General features: G+C 45.9%; 1 protein-coding gene across 1 annotated transcript; it reads right to left on the reverse strand.

The window, feature by feature from the left end:
- Positions 1 to 24,483: 24,483 nt before the first annotated feature.
- On the reverse strand, positions 24,484 to 25,065 carry MSGN1 (mesogenin 1). Its single transcript, XM_004582610.2, has one exon. The coding sequence runs from the start codon at positions 25,063 to 25,065 to the stop codon at positions 24,484 to 24,486; it is 582 nt and encodes a 193-aa protein (XP_004582667.2).
- Positions 25,066 to 27,920: the final 2,855 nt, after the last annotated feature.

Below are 27,920 nucleotides of genomic sequence, written 5' to 3' on the forward strand. Positions count from 1 at the left end.
CGAGACGAAGTGATAAAGCAGGATTTCAGTGGAGGTCCGCGCAGGGGCCAGGATTGGAGCAGCTCCCGGTACACCAAGCCATCGGAAGGCGGCAGGCTCCCCCGTGTGGCCCGCTCCTGCCATGGCATCTGTGCAAGACCGCAGCCTGGGAAGAGGAAGATGCAGAAATACCCCTTAGGACCCTGTTGTGCTGGCTCCCCGGAAGCTTCCCCCAGCACAGCAAGCACGCGTCTCTGCATCGCTCTGTGTCTCATTGTGCCACTGTTGGGCGCTTTATTTTAGAAACGTTATTTCAACAAACGGTGAAATCATTGCTGAAATATTTAGAATCAATTATTTATTTAAAAAAAAAAAGATGTATTGGGGGCCCGGCACGGTAGCCTAGTGGCTAAAGTCCTCACCTTTCAGGCTCAGGTTCATGTCCCAACTGCTCCACTTGCCTTCCAGCTCCCTGATTGTAGCCTGGGAAAGCAGTAGAAAATGGCCCCAAGCCTTGGGACTCTGCACCCATGTGGGAGACCCAGCGGAAGCTTCTAACTCCTGGCTTCGGATTGGTTCAGCTGTGGCCATTGCGGCCATTTGAGGAGTGAGCCAGCAGATGGAAGGTCTTTCTCCTGCTTAGCAAAACCTTTGAAGTGGGTTGCCAGATCGATCAATTAAAAATCCAAGATGCCGGTTGAGTTTAAATTCCAGATAAACGATTCTGGATTTTTGAAAATTATCTTCAGTGCATCTTCTAGGTATGGATATTGCAGATTTTCTAAGTATTACCATGCCCCAAGCACTATCTGAAATTCAGGTTTAATGGGCTTCCTGCATCTTCTCTGGCCACTGTTGCTTAGGCCTCCTCATGCGTGTTCATGGTAGATCCTGGATGCGCCAGCGTCAGGAAGGCGTGGGCGATGGTCTGCGCAGCTGCTGTAGCTCCTGCCTTGTTGCTGGGAAGAGAAGGGCGGGCAGCTGAGTTAGAGCCCCAGGGCAGCTGCAGCTCTCGCTGAGGCCAGTCCTCCGCAGCTGGCGAGGCAGGAGGCAGGAGGCCTGGCCAGGGTTCCTGGCCCGAAGTTGATTCAGTGTCATCCCATGCTCAGTGGCTCTTACTGTTGGTCTGGGAATGAGCAGCTTGCACGGCCTCAAGGCACTTTCTGTGGCAGGGGAGGTGTGTTTTGGTTGCTCTCCCCTTAAACCTCTCAAGGAGGAGGAAAGGTATTCTCATCCGGGTTTGATAGCAGCAGCTGCGTTCTTTTTTCCTTCTTAGATTTATTTGTTATGTGTATAAAAGTAGAGTCCAAAGGGAAGAGAGAGATGAGCAGAATGAGCCAGCAAGTGAACAGAGCAGGTTTCTATCAGCTGGTTCACTCCCCACATGAGCACAAGAGCCAGGGTTGAGCCAGACTGAAGCCAGGAGCTTGGAGCTTTCTCTGGGTCTCCCACATGGGTGGCAGGGTCTCAAGGACATGAGCCAGCCTCTGCTGCTTTCCCAGGCACCGTCAGTACGGTGCTGACTCTGAAACAGAGCAGCAAGGTCTCCAACAGGTGACCACAGGAGATGCCAGGGTTCCAGGCAGACACTTAACCTGTATGCCACAACGCACATCCCAGCATCTGCTCTCTTATCGGACTAATTCTTCCAGGAGCTCTGGTTTTCAGACATGGGCACCTACTGATTGTAGGCGACGCAGTTTTGCTCATCCACGTGAGCCGGGAGAAGGCTCAGGAGGGTGGTCCTTGCAGGCTCATCACCCCCTTCTCTTTGCCTCTGCAAATGCAGGTGTCTGGTCACGCTGGTGAGGCTCGAGGTCACCCACATCAGAAACAATTCTCCTTGGCAAGCGCCATTTACTTCAGGAGCTCGGTCCTGAACGGTCCCAGTTCTCACCTAGTCTGGGAGCTTAGCCACATCCGAGGATTGCATCTTCTGCAGGCCTCACAGGACATAGGAATCCCGGGCGCCCTCCTGCCTTCATGTCACGAATCACTCCCTTTGCTATCTGGACGATTTTCTGCTGGGACCTAGACCTCTGACCGTGGCACCACCAGTAGATTTCACATTGGAATGGACGTGTGTGTGTGTGTGTGTGTGTGTGTGTGTGTGTAGAATTGGCAATTACTAACAGTGCCATGTGCTCTGTGAAGGGCAGTGAAATGAATGAAGCACATATTTAATCGAGTGCCCACCATAGCTCCTGTCATACAGTCCAAGCTTCCTCTTTAAGAAGGACACAGCCAGCACCTGCCATGGGCCACACATTTCGTGTGGGCCTAAGCAGAGGGGGTCAACCTGGGTACGAATTCCGCCTGCAGCTTTTCTCAGCTGTGTGCCCATGTTATAAAGTAGGGGCAGGTGAATTACCACTTGGAGCTGAGTGGAGAGAAGGGAATTTGATGAGAAGCTGCTTGAGGCTCTGCTAGGACAAATTTGGCTCAGGAACAAAGGTGGACGAGTCCCTGGTTCCCCAGCCCTCCCTGACCACTCAGGGAATGTGACTGTCTCAGCATCTCTCCTCAGCTGCTCTACCTCTGCACAGGTGCGTGTCCCGGTCCCACTAAGGAGAGAGTATTTGATTGGCACACAGACTGTCTTAGAAGCAATTGGAGCTTTGAAATTGTGTATCTTTTCTGGTGACTGACACCCAACATGTTCTGCATACCCTCATACTGTATTCTGATGGGCCACATATACAGCAGTGATCCGTAAGATTACATCACTGGGAATGTCATAACTGTGTAAGGTCACTATAGGGTATTTGCTTAACAATGCATGTATTAGAACATGTCCTGTTGTCAACTAACATGTTTTAGGAATCTAACCCTTGGCTTCCCCAGGCCTTTTCTGGAAACGTAATGTTAGCCAACTCAGACACAAAAACACAATTCTTAACGTTGGAGTAAGAACCCAGTGTGATGGACTTCCTGGCACAAGCCAAATTTCACGCCTCGTGGGGAGTGGTGCTGAGTTCTCTTGCACTGCATCTTAGCAGTGAGTCATGCTTATAAGAAGCACACCTGCAGCCTGGAAAAGCAATTTTCTTGCTTGGGGAGAGAGTCCTCCACATAACAGAGCTCCTGGAGAAGGGAACTGTCATAAATGACACTGGTTGGGTGTTTGACTAAATGAAGTGAGTTTTATACCATAGGGAGTGTAGTACTTGGCATCTACTCAAATGTTTCCAAGTTCCAAGTTGTATTTATGTTTCTGAGAAATCAGGCCCCTTTCAGCAGTTCTGATAGCCCTGTCAGGGCTGGGAGACAAGTTCCCTTTGGAGCACCCAAGTGTGGATCCACAAGAGGATACGATAGCGTGGGATTTGCTTCGTGTATCTGAATTGTGCTTATCAGGCATGATCTGGGTGTTAGGGATGAAGAAAAAAAGTATTGTTTAACAATGGCTGCAGAAGACAGAGCTAACCAAATTAGACTCAGTTAAGCTTCCCTGCAATAGCTATGGGTCCTCGATGTAGAAAATAAGTAGGTGGCTCATATAAAGCCAGGAATCTTCTCCCTCAGAGATGCCATGTTTACCAAACTGTGCAACTTGTTGTTGCCACTGACCCTGCCAGCAACAATGTGGCTTTCTACCCTGCACCTCTCCGTGCTAAAGAAGGATCATGGGTAAAACTTACCGATGGAGGTAAGAGGGCACATCTCTCCACATCCAGGAAGGCAGGTGTCACAGTGCTCAGTGGGGCACACTGACTTTGGCCCTATTTCTATCCACTTCTTTGACTATCCAAAGTAATCATCTAGTTTGACAGGTCCATACGCTACTTAAGTTGCCACTGGGAAGTTCCGATGTTCACTTCCCAGCCATACTGTTAATCCATTTCAACAGTAGAGTACTTTTAACCATCCCAGTAAGCAGGCATCTTGTCAGACTCAGGCGTCAGTGTTCAGGAAACTTGTGAAGGTCTGTACAATTTGCCTTACAGGAGCTTTGCTTGGGGAAGACTTCAGGTAAATATATTTGCCTGGAAATTGTTTCTAGATTTTTGCAATTTTTCTTGGCATAATTTAGCAATTAGCTTGTTTGCTTGAACTCTTTGTATCTCGTGGGAGTTGTGGTTGTTGTCATGGAGCTGACATAGGACTGTCAAAGAAACAGAATTATGAATGAATGCTATCATTTATTGAATCGTTAATATGGATGCAGCACTAAGAACCTCATGGGCTCCAATGCATTACAGATGAAAGACTGAGATTAGATGCCTGGTCAATTAATTAATTAAGCAGAAGAGGGAGACCCGGGGCTTGAAGCAATAAGTTCCAGAGTTAGCAGGCCTTGTCTTTCCACCCAATCTTCCTGAAGTACAAGAGAAAGGCGTGAACATATGGTTCTGGTGTCCTCAATGCTCCCAAGAAGAATAAATGTTTTAGTGGGTAGATGGGTGTTGGGAGGACAGTTAGCAAATTCTTAAAGTGGGAACTCAGCTCACAATCCACAAAGTTTAAGTAGAAACATTGTAGTCTTCATGTTTTTGCTCATTACACAAAACTAGCTAAAAACCTGTTAAATCAGTTACTAATCAAAGGCTATAGCTAAGCCAGTGGAATTCCTGCCATGCCCTGGAATCCCAGCTCCAGAAGCTCAGCAGTTAAAGGTGGGCGAACTCATAAGTTAAACATGCCCTTTCATTGGAGAATTTAGGAACTGTCAAGGAAAACTGGAGGGGAAAATTTGCTCCCCAACAAAAATGACAAAGACCTTGTTTCTGATAAGAACATTCATTGAAAAATGCTTTGAATTTGTCTCAAAACTCATATTTTTTGATCTCATTATGTCCTTTAAGATAATAGATACATACAATGAATGCAGGATCTATAACAAAAACATAAACATCTTTACGAAAAAGTTAGAAATGTCAGTCTTTATATAAATAGTCATTTAAGGAATGGTCTTTTCATTAGACACTAAAGTATGGTTTATTGGGGTTGGCATTGTGGTCCAACAGATGAACCCCCCACTTGGAACACCCACAGCCTACAGCAGAGTGCTTGTTGAGCCCAGCTATTCCACTTACAGTCCGGCTCCCTGCTAATGGAGACAGAAGACAACAGCTCACCTCCTTCAATTATCACCATCGATGTGAAACATCTAGACACACTTCTGCTCCTGGTCTCAGCCCAGCCCAGTCCGCGCGGTTACGGTGATGGGTGGAGCAAACCAGCAGATGAAAGTTCTCTTTCTCTCAGACTTTCTCTTCCCTGCCCCCATCTTTTTCTTATCCTTTTGCCTTTCCAATAAATAAACAAATCTTTTAAAAACAGGATTTACTTAAAGTGGCTTTAAGTTATTGAAGGGTACTATTTGCAAAGAAAGAACTTTACATAAAATTTAAAAATATAACCTGTATAGAAATTAAAAAGCTATTTTATAACAATGTAGCAGTACAGCTTAACTATTCCTGAAATCAATTTGAACACAAACTGTCAAGATGCTAAGTACTTGTGACTCTTGGCAGATTTGAGGTGTGACTTTTTCCACCGTGACATCAAGCACTGTCTTCAAGCTGTGCTGGACAATTTAATAGTGACACAGAACAGCCTGCCCTGTGAATGAAGGCAAGGACCTTTGTTTTTAGTGACACTTTAGAAGATCTGACCATTTTTCAACCTATGGCACAAGGAGCTTTCCTCTTGGCTCTGATAAGCCCTACCCAGGTAAGCACTAATTCTTGCTTCGGGAGAGGAAAACTCCAGATGAGAGTTGACCTGAGGTGAAGCGAGTTTCATCCTTTCTTTATCTTTTGCTTTCTCAGGAAGACCCTCCATGGGTTGCTGCAAAGGGAAACCTGCAACAGTGTGACTTCATCTCTAAACATTTCAGAGGAAATGTCTCATGGCCAGAGGGACAAGCAAAAGTTCCCTAGGGACTAGCCCAACCTCAACTCCCTAAACATTCCTAAAATGATCCTGAGGGTCAAGTCTCACCTCTACACTCCCCTGGAAGAACCAAAGGTCATGACACCCCAGCTGATGTTGGGATGGGGCAGTTAGCAGGGAGGGTAAGAGAAGCGGGAAACAGATGCCCACTCAGATACTCAACAAGTATTTCTCGTCTTCATTGTTTATTTCTAGACTTGTGGGAGATGGGTGCTATAGCCACCCGTAGAACTTTGATCTGGAACACAAATGGGAGGACGACAACTGGGGATAAAATGTTGAAGAGCCAAGATTTAAAAACCATTTTGTACTCTAGATAATCCATAATAATCAACAGTAAATCTTCCTGAGACCCTGTTAATTCTGGCCAGATTTCATCTTACTCAGCAGCACCTCTTCCGTCGGTCCACACCGAGCCCAGCCATCGGCTCTGCAGCGTGCCGACAGGATCCTGTTTTCCAGATGGGCAGTCGGTGTGATTTCACTGTGAAGGGTTAAGTCTTCCCTGTGTGGTTGATCATTTCTTGTCAAATTGTGTCAGTTTGTTCTGTTAGGCAAGTGAACAGGTACTGCCATGATGCTGGTGATGGTGACATCTGACGCCATCTTTCCAGAATACAACTTAACATCATATTTCAAAGAGCATTATAATTTGCTTTCCTTCTAGAAATAGGTAAGGATCAGTCTGGAGTAATGGCTCAATGGCTAAATCCTCACCTCGCAAGTGCCAGGATTCCATATGGGTGCTAGTTTGTGTCCCAGCTGCTCCGCTTCCCATCCTGTTCCCTGCTTGTGGCCTGAAAAAAAAAAAAAAGATGATGGCCCAAACCCTTGAGACTCTGCACGTGCATGGAAGACCTGGAAGACGCTCCTGGCTCCTGGTTGCGGAGCAGCTCAGCTCTGGCCATTACAGCCACTTGGGAAGTGAACCAATAGATGGAAAATCTTTGCCTCTCCTTCTCTCCATAAATCTGATCTTTCCAATAAAAATAAACAAATCTTTTCTAAAAATCTTTATAATACATAAGGAAAAGAAATGTATTCATACTTACATACAAATGCAGTCATCTCAATACCTATAATAACAAATAGATTTATATATCATATTAGTATATTCTATTTGCAAATAACTTTCTTCTTAGACATATAGGCTTTTCAAATTTATGGCATATCAAATGACATAAAGTCCTAGCTATTAACCTAATTCACATTGTTTTTATTGATTATTTATTGATCACGGGGGAAAGCAATGTGAAAATCATAATTGTATCAGAAAAAAAATTAGTGGGGAACATGGCAGTAAGATCTAGAAAAACAATGCTCTCTGGACAGCTGTTGGGGTTTCTCAACTGTGCATGCATATTTTAGAGGGGACTCTTGCACCTAAGTTTCCTGTCAGTATAAATTTCAATATATCAGAATTCCTAACTTTCAACATTTTTAAACGTAAAGCTATCTTTTTGAAGAGGGAGGGGGGGTCATGGCCTGGCTTTTGTAAGAAAAAAAAAAAAGATTTATTCTAATTGAAAAGGTTACAGAGAGAGGGAGAGATGTCCTGTCGACTGGGTCACTCCTCAAATGGCAGCTGGAGCTGAGCAAACCCAAAACCAGGAGCCAGGAGCTTCTTCCGGGTCTCCCACATGAGTGCAAGAGTCGCTTGAGCCATGCCCTGCTGTTTTCCATGAAAGGGAGCTGGATGAAAAGTGGAGTAGCTGGGACTCAGCTGTGCCCATATGGACTGCCAGCACTGCAAGCAGAGGATTAATGAGCTCCACCACTGCAGTGGCCAGGGAATATGTGTCCCTCTTAGAGCTTAACAAGGTGAGTTCCATGAGACGGTTTCCTTGTACCTTGACTTATACGAGGCTCCACAGTGAACATCTTATCTGGTCTGGGATTCACTTATCCTCACTGCTCTCAACAACTTTCATGTTGCTATTTCAGCAGCTTTTTAATTGCCCTGTCAATATTTATGATAAGCAAATGTCTTAATTCAGCATAAAATTGTCCCTTCAAATCCATTTCCATGGAATTAGGACTTTAATATTGTATTTGTACAGCATGCAGATGGCCCTGCCTCCTGGTACTGAGGTTGGTCGTATTTTTTGTGAGAATTTCAGACAAGGAGAAACATTAATGCTTCTGGTTGAAGCCCAGACGTCAGTTCCCCAAAGCAAATGGATGCCTCGAGTGCTGAGCTCTTCAGATCTCAGCGCGTTCTCTCGCACATTTTCTTGGAACTATTGAAGTCAGCTGAAACACCAGTGGCATGAGAAACATTGTCCACCTAGTTTGCTAAACTGCTTCAAACCTTATGCTACAAACATTATAAGACTTACGATTATCAAATGCTTATAATCAGTATGTTTATCAAGGGTATCACGCAGAAAGTCATTTCAGAACACTATCAAAACAGTTATGTGGCTGGTCTTAATTTCTCATATGCTGGGCAGATAAAAATTAAGAAAATCTGCAAAAAACATCTACTATAAAGATCCTGAACTGTTTAGGGATTGACTACTCTCAAGTTGTGATAGATTTCTATGAACAGTAGAAAGCATGACTTTTCTAGCAATTACATCAGATCTATGGTAAAAGACAAATTAAATAATTTTGTCTTTACTATTTTTTGTCCATACCCATAGCTATATGAAAGTGGAAAGACAGTTCTGCATTTCCAGTCAAAAAAATTTATGTGCAGTTTATTCAAACAGCTCTTTGTTGCTTATTTGATCATAAAAATATTTAAAATGCTTTCAGATATGAGAAATCTTCAATGAGTTCCAGAAAATATGTATATGTAAAACCATGCACCGATTTCAAAATATTTTTGTCCCAAAATAAGCTTCTCAATTCCATTTTCTACAAACTTTTGAGGTCCCTTCATATTTAAACAGCACACTTTCATCACACTGGATTTTGAAAAAGTCATAAATTCTTTTAGCCTCGACTCCTTAATATATGAAATAAGAGTATTAATATTCATCAGCTTCAGAAGGTGCTTAGATCATTCATGCAAATCTCTCGCAGTACTCCATGCCCACTGCTTAAGTGTTCATCAATAGTAGTTTCTTCCCCCTTCCATTAATCTTCCCAACTACCGAGCAAAAAATAAAAGTGACATCGTCCATTACAAGTAACAAAATGAAATGCAAAAGGAATTGCCAGCTCGTCCATGTTAATACAGTGAGCAAGACCTGCTCTAGCCCATTTTCTGCGCTCATTTACATCTTAGTTCTATAACTCCTGAGAACGCAGCAACAAACACGACACAAAGCGCCTGCTGAAAGCAAGGAAACAATACGTCATGGGGTCATCAAGCTGCTAAAGGGATGAAAGTTGTTCTGGGAGAGGGGGGCGCATCTTATGCAGCCTCACCAGCAAACCTTTGTGTCAGTGTGCAGATGTGAGCAGAGATGTGCCATGTCCCTGTCCTGCTCCTCAGGGAATGTGTGCGTGCAGGAGCTCTTTCAGTATTCTCTGGCACCCTGACTTCATGGGGCTCCATCAGTGTGCCCCTCACACACCTGTGATGGTGTAAATCATGAAGCCTTGCAGATGTCTCACGGGTCCTTCATCATGGTAAAGGTGTGGTCAGTCCAGGCCAGGGTGGGGACGCACAGGAGCCCTGAAGCTTCTTCAGAAGTTCCCTTTGAAAACCTGCTTGCGAGCAACCACGTGGCCCCCGCCCACCCTCCCACCTCTCTGTATACTACCCTGATGGACGTTCCTAGAGACGCCGTGCCAGCGAGAAAGCTTGGTTCTTTGTTTTGGTTTGCATTTTAAGGTGTGCACTTGCTAAGGAGTCCCGTGGAACTATCTCCTTCCCCCTTGACTATGTGGATGTAACCTCCACAGTTTCCTTGCCACGGGAAGCAATCTGAAACGACAATGTTTATCTTCCTGAAGACAGTGCACCATCGAAGATGGGAGTGTTTTATCTGAGGTTGTGTTTGCTCTTGCTCAAATATGCTAATGGTGGCTCCAGGGAATGCAAATTAGTGCTTAAAAGTCAGGTCTAGTTGTGGATAATTGAACAAGAAGGAAACCAGAATGAATTAGCAAGTCTTAATTGAAAATTGCTGTAACACCTTAAACAAAATGATCTGCTCTAAAGAGTCATTGTTATTACAAGTGATGGGACAGTGAACTGTCATTTTACCTTAACTTGTACATTTTTTCCACCTCAAATCCTTCATTTACAGGTCTATGTCAAAAACATAACTCCCTATATTTTAGGAGTATCCCATAAAATTTTTAATATTATAATATGTAGTTCTTGGGCCCAGCACAGTGGGCTAGCAGCTGAAGTCCTCACCTTCCATGTGCCAGGATTCCATATGAGTGCCAGTTCTAATCCCCGCAGCCCTGCTTCCCATCCAGCTCCCTGCTTGTGGCCTGGGAAAGCAGTGGAGGACAGCACAAGGCCTTGGGACCCTGCACCTGTGTGGGAGACTCAGAAGAAGCTCCTGAGTCCTGCCTTCGGATCGGCTGAGCTCTGGCCATTGCAATTGTTTGGGGAGTGATTCGGCAAATGGAAAACCTTCCTCTCTGTATATTTGACTTTCCAATAAAAATGAATAAATCTCAAAGGAAGGAAGGGAGGGAGGGAGGAAGGAAGGTAGGAAGGAAGGAAGGAAGGAAGGAAGGAAGGAAGGAAGGAAGGAAGGAAGGAAGAAAGGAAGAAAGAAATGTAATGTTAAATAAAAATTTAGAGTCACCAAGTCTGCAGGTTGAATTCTCTAACCCCCTCTAACTGTAATTTAGCCTCTAGATCTTAATCTATTGGGTCAGTATCAATGAAGGAGAATCCTTAAGTTAATGAGCCATACTATAGAGAGAGCAGGTTGAAATGGCCACCTCTAGTTGAATGTGGTAAAACCAAAACAATCATATCAGAAATCTTGGCCTGCCAGGAAAGGGGTTACAACCCTGATCCACTTCACTGAGAAACACCTTCCGATATCCTGCAGCCTTACTTCCGCTTGAATAGAGGTGGCTGTCTTCCCTAAGAACTTAGAACAGACAAGTACAAAGTTATACATCAGACATAATCCTGTCTCCAATCGTCTCTTGATTTGTTGGCTGGTTTCGAAGAAAAATCTAATTTAAAAGAATCTAAACATTTCGAGATCTGAACAAGGAAGATATGAAAGTATGTTTTATAGAATGTTTTTAAATAACAAATCCAGATCCCTAAAAAGACATGATTTTCCCAAAGGTAGACTTTTGTTACAGTTAAAAATGAGAAACTTGTCAAAAGACTGGGAAAACTCTAGAAGAATTTGCTTGGAATAGTGAAAATAGCTTTTCCCCAGTGTGACTCCAGGCAGAGGTCATGGCTTATACAACTTAAAAGAACATATCTCTTTTGGAGTTTTGAAGCAAAAAAACTTGGGCTGAGGCAAGGCACCAAAGTTTTCAACAAGGAAGTGGCTTTAGTAATGCTGGCAGGCTGTTCTACTTCAACGTCTGGGCCCTGGTCAAAGCAGCGTGCTGTCTTACATACACTGACACAAACTAAAGGTTCCTTTTACGTATTTGGCTACATGCATCTCAACTGGGTATTTCAGTGCTATACCACTGCTTACAACTTGCCACCCAAAGCTGCACCTGTGTGTATTTGAATGACTTTGGTCACATTGTGGTAATTCCCAGAAAGCTCCTGCTGGAAAGCCCCCGCCGTATCCGCAGCCAGCTGTGCGTTTTCTGTACAGCTTTACTATCAGTCTTCTTTAATTTATGGTCCCTGCCACACTATCATCTTGATCCCTCAACTATAAGCTACTACATTTGTGTAACAGGTTTCTTAAAACGTCTGCATAAATAGCCTCCAATACCAACACGTATGTACATACCCCTTTATGTCTAGATGAGTTGCTTCTAAGACATACACTTAGGTACATGTATGTCCTTTCATGTCTAAGTGACTTCTAGTAATGCACATTTATACATATAACTCTTTTTCAAGCATTACATTGGATACTGCTGATCATCCCTCCTTGCCTTCATGGTCCTTAATAACACACTCTGTATTAATTGAAATAAAATTAAGAGTAAATCCAGCCTTATTAAAGACACTGGGAAGATCTTGTCCTTCCATCAAGGATTTACTCAATATCCAATGCTGAGGGAAATCCTGGCCTTGACGCAGTGCTGGGAGGCTGGCTCACTGAACAATACATGAATGAGTGGGACACTGAAATAAACAAGTACACAAATTGGTCGTGGTTACATGACCCTTCCAGTGATGGTTGGGGAATGAGTATGTAACATTTCCAGGGTAGGGAAGTATAGGGACAAGGGCACGAGATGAGACCAGGGCAAGCCTTCAGAGCAGAGTCCAGGGCAAGCCTTCAGAGCAGAGTCCAGGGCAAGCCTTCAGAGCAGAGTCCAGGGCAAGCCTTCAGAGCAGAGTCCAGTGTTCCGCTGCTGCATCCACGTCCATGCAGGCAGTTAGCAGCAAATTGTATCAGCCAAGGTTCCGCAGGGAAACAGAACCTTTGGGGGAGCAAGAGGTTGGTGGAGAGATTTCAGCGGTTGTCTCACATGATTACAGGGGCTGGCATGGGTGCGATGGTTCAAGGCCAGGGGCTGCTTGCTGACCCAGCCCCTCTTGCTGGGCAGGTGTGAAGGGGGCTCGATCCTCTGCACTGTCCAAGTCTTCAGCTAACTGGATGAGGCACACCAACTTATGGAAAGCCATGTGACTTTCCTAGAGCTTACCAACTTAAAGACTAATCTCATTCAAACATATCCTCACAGAAACTTCCAGAATGCTTGACTGCATATCTGAGTATCATGGCCCAGCCAAGGTGACACACGAAATCCCTGTCACAGCATGGATATGCCACACTTGGGGGATATAGTAGTTAATAATGTACTGAACTCATTTAGTATAAATATACAAATTAGTTGACATGGGCCCGGCAGCGTGGCCTAGCGGCTGAAGTCCTCGCCTTGAACACACCAGGATCCATATGGGTGCTGGTTCTAATCCCAGCAGCTCCACTTCCCATCCAGCTCCCTGCTTGTGGTCTGGGAAAGCAGTGGAGGACGGCCCAAAGCCTTGGGACCCTGCACCCGCGTGTGGGAGACCCGGATGAGGTTCCTGGTTCCCAGCTTTGGACTGGCACAGCACCGGCTGTTGCACTCACTTGGGGAGTGAATCGTAGGACGGAAGATCTTCCTCTCTGTCTCTCCTCTTTAAAAACAAAACGAAACAAAACAAATTAGTTGACATGTATTATTTCTTGGTTTTTAAATAGTCATTTACTTCTCATTTTGCTCTATCTTTGTTTTTGTTGTCTGATACTCCCTATCACTCAGGTATTTTTACACATTTAGCATTCACACTTGCTGATTTGTCTTTTAATACAGAAATTACATAACAAAAAGCTTCAGGAAGCCCTTCCACCTGCTGCCGCCCAGCATTTCAGTCCTTACTGGTACCGTGCTATTCTCACCTCTTGTCTACTACATTTGCTCTCGTGTCTGCTGGCTTCTGCTTGTCCTGCGGCAGTTCTTACAATGAGCGACTGGTGAAGGTAGGGCGGTGGGTCTGTCAGGAAACTCCATTTGGTACCCCGAGAAAATATTTTTTTTTAATATTCTTAATGATTTTATCCAGTGTCGTCTAGATTCCTTTACAGCTGTTTGATCTGTTACCACTTTGTTACTCCTGTGTAGACAGTCTGGTTTTTTTTTTTCCTGATGATTAAACTCATCCTTTCCCCTTGGTATTTTACTCATTTTCTAAAACATGCCTAGCTGTGGGCTCTTTGTCTTGCTTACAACTCACTGTATTTTTTTTTTTCTGATTTGTGTGTTTTATTTTTTTTCTTCATTAATTACATTGTATTATGTGACACAGTTACATAGGTACTTGGGTTCTCCCCACAACTCACTGTATTTTACAAATCTGAGAAGTCACCATTTTCAGTGACTCTGTCCTCTACCAGAGTATTTGAATATTGCCTATCTATTTTCTCGAGATAGTCTTTGTGGAAGTACTGTTACACATGTAAGTCATTCTTACTGTATTTTCGCTGCCTCCTAATCTCTTTCCTATGTTCTGTTTTATAATCCTTTGTGCTGAATCCTAAATCATCTCCTCCTCTCCAGTCGAAACTACATTGAGTTTTAACATATTTATTGCCATTCATTTCTATGACTGTGTTTTAGAATTCTGCATTTGAATGGGTTTTCCCAGATTGTTGTATTTTGTCCATTTATGTGTTTGTTTTTCTGCTTCTGCAAAATAGGTAGCTCCATTATTGAAGAAGAATGTCTTCCAATGCTGTCCTCTAAACCTTTTCTTGGGCTTGTTGAATCCATTTCCTTCTGCAGAGATTCATAAGAGGTTCTTATGAGACTTGAGAGCAGGCCTGACCCTCCAGCAGGATTCTAGCTGCTTCAATTAGAGCCCCAGGGATATTACTGACCCACAGTCAATGTCAGTGCCTGTTTCTGTGCTTTGCTGTCCTTGGATTACCAGGTAGCTCTGAACTCCAAACCTATACATGTGAACCTTGTATGCCTGGAAACCTGCACTACTCTGCTAAGACCCGAGACACGCTATTTAGTTCTAGAGACGGGCATTTAGCCCAGATGTGAAGATGTGCATAGCCCAAATCCAAGTACCTGGTTTGATACCCAGCTCTGGCTGTTGACTTTGGTTTCCTCTTAAGGCACACCCCGGGAAACAATGGTGATAGCTCAGGTGACTGGGTTTCTGCCCACACATGGTAGAACGTGATTTAATTCCCAACTCCTGGTTTAATTCCAGCCCCGCACTAGCCAATGTGGGCATTGAAGTCAGTAAGGCAACCAATGGGAGCTCTGTTTCCAGCTGTCCCTTTCTTTGTCTCTATCAACTGTTCTTAGTACCAGCGTAAAAACATCTGACCATTTCTATGCTGTCCATCAATTTTTAGACATGGCCACTAAGCATACAGAGCAACTCATTATAATTTGAGAACAAGTTCATTTAAGACACACAAAGGAAAACTATATCAATTAGGACCATTTGGAAGATGGAATATTTGAAACAGGATAAACACCTGTGTCTTTGTCCTTCATATATATAATTTAAAACCATGAATAACTTCTAGAAGAGAAAAAAAACAGGGTTGTCTAGGTGAGGGAGAAAGCTGGTTTTGTTTTGCGTTTTCAGTTCTTCTGTACTGTTAGAACATTTTCGCTGTGTACTGGGCTGGAATAGGATTGTAGGAATTCAACAGTCTAGAGTGGGTTTATAGACAACAGCCACCTCGTGCGGTAGCGACGGCTCCTTTATACCAACCTCATTCTCTGACGTCTTGACGCACCTCAACCTGCAAGCGGCCAAAGCTTGTCTGCTTGCTTGCCCTGCCGAGCTAGGTCAGGACTCTGCCTGCTTCCTGGGAATTCCGACTCTGGGACATCCCTGGGGCGAGGTATTCTGCAGTGAGTGCAGGATCCTGCAGGGGGCGTCTGACGCTCAGTATAGCCAGGGAAAGTCACCTGCAGCTCTGAGCAGCAGCTTCCCAAAGAGAGAGTGTCTGCGGTGGGTGCCGCTGGCCCAGAAACAGCTGCGGCTGCGCGCACGGAGCGCGGGGTGATAGGGGTGGTCACCATCGTGGACAGTCCTTTGCGCTCAGAAGTGGAAAGGCCGTTATTCCTTCCTGGCATTTAAAATGCACAACAAACAAACAAAAACAAAGTGCTAGCACTTCTCTGGCACCTTTTGCTCCTTTTATGGCAGAGCTGCCCCATCCCTCCGGCCCCTGGGGCGCACTTTGGCGCCTCCGGCCCTGTTAACTGGGTGAAAAGCTGCTGGGGCTGGGCGAGGACAGGGCAGGGAGCTGGGGATAAAGCCCACCCGCAGGGGCTTGTCTGCAAGGGCTGGGGCCCCCAGACCAGGAGCAGTAACTGAAGCCTCCTATTTGGTTGGTTAAATTACTTTTACATTCATATTTAAACCTCTGGGATCCTTGGAAAGGTCTTTCCGCAAATGAAAAAAAAAAGCGCAATGTGGAAAGGAAGGCACTGTGTTAGCCACGAATGGAAAAGCAAATCTGACCCAACTTACTGCTGGAACTATTATTTAGTTGAAGATTTATTTATGTATTTGAAAATCAATCACAGCAAAAGAGGGAGATTCAAAGAAAAAAGAATCTTCCATTCCCTGCCCAGATGGCCACAAAGGCTGAGCCTGGGCCAGAGGGAAGCCAGTCCTGCAGATGTGCTGTGTGAACACCAGGAGCCCAAGCACTTGTGCCTTGCCCTGCTTCTCCCAGGCGGTTAGCAGGGAGCTGCTTGAGAAATGCAGCAGCGGGAACTCCAACCTGTGCCTGCATGGGATGCCAGCATCAAAGGTGGTGGCTGATTCACAATGCCAGCCCCATGGATTTTCTTCTAAGATGTATTTATTTTTATTGGAAAGGCAGATATTCAGAGAGGAGGAGGAGACAGAGGAATATCTTCCATCCGCTGATTCACTCCCCAAGTGGTGCAACGACTGGAGCTGAACTGATCCAAAGTCAGGAGCCAGGAGCTTCTTCTGGGTCTCCCAGGAGGTGCAGGCTCCCAAGACCTTGGGCCGTGCCTGACTGCTTTCCCAGGCCACAAGCAGGGAGCTGGCCGGGAAGCAGGGCTGCCGGGACATGAACTGATTCTCATATGGGATCCTGGGAGTGCAAGGTGAGGACTTAAGCTGCTAGGCTACCATGCCAGGCCCCATGGAATTTTTTTGCATGCTAATCACAGATAAATATGCACCAAAATCTCCAAGAAGTCTGCTGACACAGTACCGTCACTCCAGGTCTTCTGTCTACCTTTGGGGGCTGGGGCCTTTCCTGGCTGCTGGCCTCAGGAGATTTGGTTCACATTTTTGAGTCTCCTTCACTCATCTGTGAAAGGGAGATAATGTACCTACCTTAGAACCCTGCTGGAAGTGTTAGGATGTAGCAGTTATACGCTGAACATTCCAGAACAGAATGCCCAGGAAGTAGAAATGGTGTCCATTGTGCTGTTTTTTCCAGATTTTCCAATCTTTCCTTTCTCTGCACTTCTCTTGTCCTCTCCCTCACCCGACTCTGCAGGTGTACCAGGAACACTCTGTGCCCCCAGCCTGCCCACACCACCCTCAGTCTCTCCTTCTGCAATTCTCATCACCTGGGGATGGGCTTCCACCCCCAAATTTCTTAGCAGACTTGCGGTCTGAGCCACACTTCTCTCTACTTAGCTAATGACTCCAACTCCACAGGAGATAAGACTCCTGTGTTCTTCCCAGGGACAAGCATGGGCTGAGAGACAAGCTATCAGCTCACAAATTCTTGTGCAATGAATAAATTCATCCTTTGGGGGTGGACATTTGGCACAGCAAGTAAGGCATCCAATATCAGAGTGCCTGGATTTTAATCCCGGCTCTGTTTCCAACTCCTGCTTTCTGATCATGTGTGCCCTGTGAGGCAGCTGGCGATGGCTTAACAAGCTGGGTCTGTGCCACTCCCATGGGAGATCTGGATGTTGTCGGGATTTGGGGCATAAATTAGGGAATGGAATGTTCCCTAATAAAAAAGAAAATTGCAGCATCTTTATCTCCCTCTTCCCCCTTATCATCCTAAGACCTAAGGCTAAGCTGGCTATACATTTGATTAACAGTGTATGTGCCATTAAAGACAGAAAAGAGCCAAGGATTTGCATGGAGCTGGTCTGCCATTGCCGGTATGACAGCGTTCTGTGCAGGTATTTGGCCGGTGGATGAAGATTTGGGCTTTGCCTGCTTGGGTTCCCCCCAGTCTCCCTCCAGAATTGCTCTAGTTCAGGCAAGTGCTGTGATCTGAATATACTTCCCCCAACTTCCTCTCCTTCAAATATTGAAGCTTCCTTGCCAGCATGCTGGTATTAAGAGGTGGAGGCCTTCAGAAGATGATGAAGTTATGAAGACCCTGCCTTTGAGTAGAGAATTAGTGCCTTGTAAGAGAGGCTGTGTCGTGGCATTCTCCGCTGTTTGCCCTGTGTCTTTCTGCAAGTGGGGAGACAGCCGAAAGGTCTTTGCCAGACACCAAACAATAACGCCTCAACCTTCAGTTCCCCAGCCTCCAAGACCGAGAGAAGTATTATTTTCAACATGCAGTCTCAAGTTCTTGGTACAGATGTGGGAATAGACTATGACATGAGGCTTGGTGCAGAACAGAGGAGAGATAGTGAATTCAGGAAAGAGGGCAGTGGTGCGAAGGACAAGGGTCGCCCAGAAGGAGCTGGGGAGGAGCTGTGTGCAGAACTGAGGACAATGATGTGAGAGAAAAAACCCTGAGAGAATAGGCACGAGGAGAAAGGCAACTTCCAGACATATTACTAAGGGCTAGGTTTCTCTATGGGCATGTAAAGAAGTACACTGTGAGACGCAAAACAAGAAAAACGTGAATATTTAGTCACTGAATCATGTGGGCCACAAAGCAGCACTGGCTCATTACACATGGGTTATGTTGTACACCAAGTACTTTGACAATGACCCTGGTCAGTCATCCCCTGGGTCAGCCAGGGAACCAGAGAGGGCTTTCCACAGACTGAGAGGCAGCCTCCACAGCTCCGGAAACTTGCAAGCCCCAGTCACCCTCCCCTGCCTGCTCATTCGTCTTTCTCTGCTCTTACAAACATGTTCTTCAGCCCAACCAGCCAACTGGGGTTCTCGAATTCTGTAGCTGTTTCAGAACTTTAACCTTGGCACCTGCCATTTCCCCAGTGGAAGATGCCCTGGCTCCCTCAGTGCCTGGAGGTACAGCTTCAGAAGTCTTAACGCTGGTTCCTGCCAGCTCTCTCCCACCTGTCTCCCTTGTCGAGCTGGGAGCCTCTTATCTCTACATCGCCTCTACCCAGCACAGCAAAAGCTCAGTGGTTGCCTTATTCTCTGCTCCTCCAACTCCTCTCATCACTGTAGTGTTCCCTACACTCTGATGGAGTGACTGGGTCCTCAGCTCAATGCGTTGCTCACAGCTGCCCACAGATCATACAAAGCCTTTTGATGTTTGCAAGCATCCTTGAAAGGAATTACTTAAATGTTACCTGCTTCCCCTGCTGGGAAGTAATTAGACATGTAGTAAAAGTGAGGAGAGCAGTCTCCAGAGGATGAAAAGTGTGGAATTATGCAGGGGAATAAAATTCTTTCCAAGGGTTTCAATTGCCACCACCTAACCCTACCTAAAGGTGAGTGTTGTACTTGTACACCCCGGTTAATTCTCATGCTCACAAAGGCACAACGTACAATCTGCCTTGGAGATATGCAGTACAGAGCACATTTCAAGAGGTCCTCTGTGCTGAGTAGGGAGCACAGCTGGGTCCTACAGTATACAACCTCAGCTAGCCAGAAGAATCCAGATTCCAGGTCTGAAACCTGTATTCTGGCGCCAGCTGCTCTGTCATTTATTAATAGCTGTGATTTTTTGGTCATTCCATGTTTGGGTCTCATCTGTAAAATGCACATAGCCATTGCTGTTCCAGCTCATATGTATGGTGAGATACAGGTAGGAAGTGAACAGGATAATGTGTGTGTGGTGCTTTATAAAGTCTAAAGCAGGGGTAGGGAATGTCTGGACCACAGATTGAATAAGGTCTACAAAGTCATTTGATCTGGATTGAATCAAGTCCCACCTGCAGGCTAATTTTTAAGCTGACAGTTTTGCATAGCCTCTGATTGATGTTATAAATATCCAAGTGGCCCTTGACAGAAAAAGATCCCTTGCACCTGCTGAATCTAAAGCTACATAAAGACAAGAGAACTACAAGGAATGAAAAAATAGCCATGTCCCATACCCTGTTGGAAAGGGTATGGAATTTCAAATATGCCCTTGCTTATGCAAGTCTTATTAAGGTCTGGATATCAAATATAAGGGAGTCTTCAAACAGAAAGCTGTGTTCTAAAACTTTTTGAGTAGATTTTAAACTATTTTGTACCAAAACAGTTATCTTTTTCTGAAAACTACATTTATTTGAGCAGCATGGCGGGAGTGTGTGTATGTGTGTGTGTGTGTGTGTGTTACCCATTCACTTGTTCATGCCACAAATGCCTGCAGCAGACAGGACTGGGCCAGGATTGGAGCTGAACCTAGGTCTCCCAGGAAGATGACAAGGACCCAGTGACCTGAGCCATCACCTGCTGCCTTGCAGTGTGCACATGAGCAAGGAGAGCCAGGAGCTGGAACAGGGCGGAGAAGCCAGACGCCTGGCTGTGCGACACAGGCGTGCTAACTGACATCTTAACAGCTAGGCCAAGGGCCAAGCCCTGAATGAATCGTTTCATGCCACTTCCCAAGACTTTTTGAAGAGCCCTCCTACTGTGCTGCCTGGAGTCACAGCATAGGCTCGTGAACCTGTTTGGCTCACTCCGCGTTTATAGTGTTTTTGAAGGAATAAATCCAGTACACCTGAGTAGGATTGGTGCTCTGAGCCAGTTTTGTGACCTCAGCCAGGGGCACTGGGCCTCCAGCCTGTCTCTTCACTCACAAAATGAGTTAGCAATTATTATTGCATCATGTCAAGTGCCAGGATTAAAAAGGAAAAAGAAAAAAACCTATGTAGAGCCCTTTGCTCTGAGCTTGACCCTTTCAACAACGAATCCACACTGGTTTGCTGGGCTGAGGACAGCCCTCTGGCAATACTTTCTGAACACACCCCTCCACCTCCTGCCCCAGGCCTCCAGCTCGCCAGGCCTCCCCTTTCCACTGAATAAAAAGGAATGGAAGTCAGCAAGGTTCCTGCAGAGAAGAACACACCCAAGGAAGAGGATGCCAGTAGCTCCCAAGACCACGAGCGTGAGTCCTTCTGCAATCAAGATCAGCGCCTCTGGGTTGCTCTGGAGGCATTGTTCAGCCTTAGAAACTCACTTGCCTGCTCTGCAGGGGCATGAGAGAAGCCAGCCAGGCTGTTTCCTATGGGACCAGCGTGGACATGGGCTGAGCCCACAGAAGTCAAGGCCCAGGCTTCAGGCAAAGGCTCTGTCCCTCACCCTGGACCATGAGAGTACAAGAATCATGACACCTCATTGTAGGCACCATGGCATAGGACCTCACATTGCAAGCACATTTGTATGTGCATCTTTTTGGTTTTTGCTTGTGATATTTTTTGTTGCAATATAGAATATTCTCGAAATTCTTCCTTTTGTGGTCTTGCACCATCTTCTTTTAAAAAATGGTCAAAGGGTAACTCTCAGCCTGACAAGCCACACAGGCTCTTCCCTACCCTGGTCTGGCCTCGCTGCTAATTAACTAATGTGGCAGAAACTTGGAGCAGAACAAAGAAACCTCAGCCAGGTGTGAATTGTGGAACACTTTATTGAACACAGATGAGCAGAAGCCAGGTTTCCTCTGTAGACTCAGGAAGACTCCGTGTGCGAGCAAAGGAAGTGAAGGTGGTGTCTGAGGAAACGTTCAAGATGTAGACCCAAGTACAAAGGGAGTCATTTGGATGGCAAGATGAATAGCCCCCTTCCAAAATGCTTCCGATGGAAAGCGAGCCAAGAATCAGGAGAGAGAAGCCCCAGAAGTGAGCGTTAGCTGAGGATGCTCTGCCCCTGCCTCTCCCAGGCGTGCTGCAGCCCCCTCCACACCAGCAAGAAGAGAGGGAGGCGTGGTGGAAGCCAGAAGCCTGAACTTTACTGCCCCGCAGTACTCACAGTCAACAGGTCAACCATATGCCACCAGCCAGCCATGTGGCTTCACATTCCTTAACCATCCTAAACTTCAATTTCCTCATGCTCAGAATAGGGACGATAACGCCCACTCCCCACCTCCTGGGATGTTGTAAGGATTACATGAAGTCATAATTGTGGAAATACCACAGTCCAGCAGCAGACACACATGAGCTGAGATTTTGCAGCCTTTCCCCATTCCAAGCACCAGAAACCACAGCCCTGTTCTTGAGCTCTGTCCCAGCCACAGCCTTTGAAATGCTCCCTAGAGGAATCAAGGGTGCCTTCAGCTCTTCTCCATCCAAGGGAGGCCCCCTCGCTGTGGGTTGCTTCTCCACCAAGTCCATGCTATGCCTGGCTGCCTCTCCTCAGCTGCAGACAAGCGATCTGGGGAGACTCAGCCAGGATGGTGAAGCAGGGACCCGGGTGGGAGACCTGCCAGGCAGCTGTCACCTTCTCATTTTCCAGATACTGCCCTGCAGGAAGTCCTTCTAAGTGCTTAAGCCACTCTCAGCTAATAGATGAGTCTGGTTTTAAGGAATTCTTTGCAAAGTACAGACACAGTCTTTGGTCCCCAAGAATACCAAAATTATCTAGGCTATTTCTATCATTCCAAATGATTGAGCTTGAAGAATCAAAACCAACAGCATTTGGGTTCTACTCATTTAAAAATGTTGAGGAATGTAGCATATGATCTAAAAGGTGGCTTTGAAACCAGCTGGTTCTCACTGTTCCCTTATTATTACCATCTCTATTCCTCATGGTCCCCCACACAAGATTCAGCACACACATGACCACACTCAGATATGAATGCATACGTATGCGCAAGCACCCACATGATCTACACATGCAGAGTCCCTTTGAAAAAGGCTTGGAACTGTCAAACATGACCTATTTTTTTTCTCTAGAACACACACACAAAAATGAGAAGCTAATGAAGGTTTATACACAGAAGCTATTATTTTGACAATTGTGCCCCACCACACCATGTGATCGTATTCTTCAATTGTAAAATCAGAAATAAAGTTAAGTTCCATCCACCTACTATGGACAACAAGTCGGAGGTATATTGAAAATCAAGTGTAAATGTTAAAACTACTGAAACACTTGCAAAAAATAACAGATCATTAGGAAAACCTTAGAACCAAGAAAAAAATTAAACAAAGGATAAAAGCCCTTAAGCTATAAAACAAAGGAGAGATTGATCATATAGTAAAAATTAGCCTCTTCTTAGAGTAAAAGATCCCTTAATCAAAATAATGAATGAGTTAGCACAAACAGGAAATAATAAAATAATAGATTTAAAGACAGTTCAAGATACATAACACACACAAAAATTTCCCCAACTAATAAAATAACTCAACAGAAAAATGACAAAGAAACTGTCAAGGTAAAAAAGTTAAGTTTTACTTATTTGAGAGGCAGAGAGAGGAAGAGATGTTTTTATCCACTGATTCACTCTCCTGGCTGGGCCAGACTGAAGCCAGAAGCTAGGAACTTATCCGGTGGAAGGCAGCCAAGGGCTTGAGCCATCTGCTGCCCCCAGGTCGCTTGCATTACAGATTTCTTGTATTAACCTGGACAGGATTTTACTATCAATTGCTAAGATAAAATAAATATTTTGTGGAATTCAAAGTATTTTTAAAATTTTTACTTCTGAGTATTTGAGCATGTTTGTATAAACATAGAAAAAATGTAGAGAAGTCATTGATAAAGTTGTGAACAGGACTACTACCCTCTGTCACTAACAAGAAGACACATCATTAATAGAAAAGGAAGTGTCAGGAGACATGAATAGATAATTCACCGAAAAACAAACAGTAATGGTTAGTAGCCACAGGAGGGTAACGTCAGCCTTACAAAAACTCACTAGGTTAGAGCTATTTCCTTAATTCAAAGTCTCTGGTCAGTGCCCTGACAGCAGCCAGACGAAGGACGCCACAGACACCCAGCCTGCAGCAAGCGACCATGCGGGGTATGTGTGTATCCACATGGGTGCATGCAGTCTGACTTAAGTCTGCAGGCGGAGAGTGGATAGGAGAGAATAACACAGTGGCTGAAGGAACAAACACCTTCAGAGGTTAGAGCCTGTCTTGAGTTCCAGTTGTGACCCATTCAGTCTCTCAACTTGGGAGATGAGCAAGTGGAGGGATAAATGAGACTACTTCCCTACCAGGCCTGGGACAGGGAGCCCTCGGCCCTGATTCAGGCCACTGTGGGGTGGGGAGTGTCCTCCTCCCCAACCCCCTCTCTCCCCGGCACACAGCTACACGTGCAGCCTGCCCTCCGTGCCTTCAGACGCCAGGCTCCAGGTCTCAGCCTCTTCCCTCTGCCTGGGGCTTCCTGTTTACCAGGATACCACTTCCTTCTGCATTCCAGCAGTTTGGAAGCCTGCAAAAGGCATGATTTCAAACACACACACATTCCCACCACCCCAACACACACACATTCACAGAATGAAAATGGAATACTTGACTTGACACAATTCTTTCTAAATAAGAAACCAGGTTGGATTATGTACAAACTACGGATTTCATTATCAGAAAAGCCTCAACACCAGAAGGGAGAGAGGAATTGTAACATTTTTATGTTGAGAAAATAAATCACTTAAAGTCACTGACCCTTTAAAGTACCTTGGATAGACAAAGCAAGCAAAACAATCTGTCTCTTTGCAGAGGGTGACTTTCCTGGGAGACGGTGAGAATCTTGGAGGCAAACAGATCTGCTTGTCCAGCAAGGCACGGTCTTGGCGATTCCAAGAGGTCAGATGCGAATTCCCTGCGAACTTTTCAACCACAAGCACATTACGCTAGCCACACGCCATTGCCATGCGCTGTTCTCCAGGGAGATACCGCAGGCCATCCGAGCCACTCTCCTCCTGCCCGGGGGGGGCTGGAGATGGGCTGAGCCTCATCCCCCCAGAGGAAGTGAGAAGCTCACACGCTCTGAGGCCTGGGCTCTCGGCCACTGTTGAGGAGGTCTGTGAGCTCCCCGATGTACTTGATGGTGTACTTGAGGGTCTGGATCTTGGTGAGCGGCTGGCCTCTCTGACTGTAGACCGGTGGCAGGTAATTCCGCAGGGTGTGCAGGGCGTCCGCCAATGTCCTCATTCTGAGCTTCTCCCTCTCGCTGGCCTTCCGCCTCCGCTGAACAGACATTCTGACCTTGGTGCCTTTCTGGGTCTTGGGGCCTCCAGGACCCTGGAGGTAAGCAGGTTGGAAAGCTAGCATGTTGTAGTCCACCTCCACCAGGCCACTGGTCCCACGGCCGCTGCAGCTACCGCTGCCTGCGCTGTCGGCCCTGCCATGCGCACAGGGCAGTGCAGCCCCGGTGGGACAAGGAGAAGCTGAGTAGGACTCCAGTGACGGAGCTGGGGAAAGGCTCTGGGGTGGGGAGGCTTGGGTCAACTCCAGGGGCCCGGCCCTGTTTTTCCAGTCCCAGGAGGTCAGCAGCCCGGGGCTGGCCGAGGAGCCCAGGCCATCTTCGAGACTGAGGAGGGTCTCCCGCAGGGTGTCCATCCTGCAAGACAGCTGCTGAGGAAACAGCCTCCTGCAAGTGAGAAGGCAAGTTCTGCCTGCCGCCAGGGAAGGCTGTCTTTTATGAGGGTGGGGGAGAAGTGATGAAGTGGGAAGAGGGTTGGGGAGAGGGAGTTCAAAGGAAACCCCAATGAACAAGATGGAAAAGGAACTCTTCAGGTGTCACTTTCTCCTCATTGATAATTAACATCTTACAGCTAAAATGTCTTTAAACAGAAAGGCCTCCAAGAGAAGAAAAAAGGAATTATCTTGTTGTAACTAAACCAATTAAGGCTGCATCACTAGACCTAGCATTGTCCTGTGGAACTCATTAATGAGGGAGCCAAAGAAAACAAACCTGGGGCATCTGTAGCGGGGGACCTGGGGGACACGCAGGGCCTGCTGGAGCAGGGCAAGCGGCCCACGAGCCCACGAGGGCCTCCGAGGTGTGTCAGAGTGGAGGAGCGCTCCTGCTTTTAGTCCCAGGTGCGCACGACCACAGCTCTCATTTCCCAGGCCAGCACCTGACAGGCGCGCCACTGATGCACGCTTCCTCTTTGCTTCCACTTGAGTTTGGAGCGCAGAGGCACGCAGGTAGCTCAGCCTTGCTCAGACAGACAGAGGCCAGCAGCCCTGCTGAGTTGGCGGTCTTGAGGAGCAGGACACTCCTTCCAGAAGCATGAAGCCCTTGCTTTCTCCAAGCATATTTGGACTCCCCAAATCCAGCAAAGACGCCAGAAAACCAAAACTCCTCCAAGCCGGGGACTTGGCAGAACTCTGGTATTTTTTTTTTTTAATCCAGCTGCCGAGTCACACCTTGTTTTTGAAATGTATAGAGCAAGTGTGAAATTAGCCAGGCAGCCAGTTTTCCCCCACCACCACTCCAAATGCCTCCGAATGTGTTAAGTTGGGGGACCCTGCTAGTTTGTTTCACTTCCTAGAAGCTCTGATAGACCCTCTATTTTAGAAAACAGGTCTAGGATTCCCCATTTGTCTCATAATGCAACTTATCCTCCCCCTAAGTCTGCGCAGCAGAATTAGCATCTGCATCACTGTGAGTTACATTGTAAAGCGACAGTGACTGCATCCTTTAATGTGGTTATTGAAGTCTCTGTGTAATTATGAAGCAGAAATGTCAATGGCCCAATTAGAACATTTATGATATTTTTTAATGAACAGGGCTCGAGGCAGAAAAATCTCAAGCACGTAATGTGTGGAAGAATGCTCTTGATTTTATTATTTGCTAAAGGACACTGAGCCAGAGTTTGAAAACTAATATTAGTCACATATAATTAATGTGATAAATGCTTCCTCCTCCTTTCCCCTCTTTGTTCTCTTTCCTCAACTTTTGTTAATAGGCCTGGAGTCTGCTGATGTTATTCAAAGGCTATTCAGTGAATTATAAGTAATTGTCATGAAATACTCTCTGTAGGTGGGTGCTCCAGGGCTCTCAGAGCTTAGCAGACTCAGCATCCTGGTGGGAAGTAGTAGACGAAGATCCTTTCTAAGAGCCCCCCCCCCAAGTCACTTTTTCTTTAAAATCTGTTAATTTCATCTGATTGTGACAGACTCAAAGAGGAGAGCTTCCGCTAGACGCAGGTAGGGTGCAGCGGTCGCTGCTACAATAGCCTCAGTCCCATGTTAAACTTTAGTTTTTCATGTAGCTTTATATATAGACTTCCTTCTTTTTCACTCTTTCATAAATTGCCAATCTCTTGAAATAGCACTTCTTAAATGGGACAAAATCTGTCAAATCTTTGCTCCATTATAGACACTGGAGTGTAAGCTCTGTCGCTGCTGTTGCTGTCTGCTCCTGGTCAAACCTACCAGGGCGGGAATGTCTTACTGCGAATCCTGTCCGCGGGCTCCCAGCAGTACTACAATACCTGACAACAGATTCTTGGGACAAGGAAATGCTTGGTTTCCCTGTTTTTCCATGGAAATAAGGAAATACAATGGAACCAATTTTGCATCTATCCTGTTTGTCCTCAGAAATTCTGTACTCATCAGAGGAAAATGAAAGTGAAAGGCAAGACTGGTGTGATAGCCTATTGGTGAAATCCTCACCTTGACTGAACCAGGATCCTGTATGGCACCGGTTCTAATCCCAGCAGCTCCACTTCCCATCCAGCTCCCTGCTTGTGGCCTGGGAAAGCAGTTGAGGACGGTCCAAAGCCTCAGGACTCTGCACCCATGTGGGAGATCTGGAAGAAACTCCTGACTCCTGCCTTCAAATTGGCTTAGCTCCAGCTGTTGCAACCACTTGGGGCGTGAACCAGCAGATGGAAGATCTTTCTCTCTGTCTCTCCTTCTCTCTGTATATCTGCCTTTCCAATAAAAATAATCTTGAAAATTTTTTTTAAAAAGTGAAAGGCAGTGGAGTGCCAATAAGACTTCAAGATTTATAGCTGGTGTTTCCTGGCTCTACTGAAAGCAAACAAGGGTGGGTGACGAGCTGCAGATTGGACCCAATAATCTCTAGAGTACAGTGTAAGGGGAGCTAAACCCCATGGCATCTGCCGCACATCAAATGAGTCATCCCATTAGGGCCCTGGCATTTGAATTTGTAAGATAGATAATAATGCTTGTCCTAGCTTCTTTATGTTTAACATGTGTCAAATGCAGAGAGTAGCCAGGGGATCAGTAAACCCACTTGCAACTGCAGCAGGCCACCAACTGTTGCGCATGTGTGATGAAGGAGGCAGTACGGCAGCATGAAGTGCGAGGAGATGACTGAACTCATTCTTTCATCTACACTCTAGGGATAGTCAAGGACTTGCCCCATGTCACACCAAAAGGCTGCGGTGGAGATAGTGCTGGAAAGGCCAACACCACCTGACAGTCACTTCTGTTCCTTA

Source organism: Ochotona princeps, chromosome 8 (genome assembly GCF_030435755.1).
Source record: "Ochotona princeps isolate mOchPri1 chromosome 8, mOchPri1.hap1, whole genome shotgun sequence".
Taxonomy (NCBI): Eukaryota; Metazoa; Chordata; class Mammalia; order Lagomorpha; family Ochotonidae; genus Ochotona; species Ochotona princeps.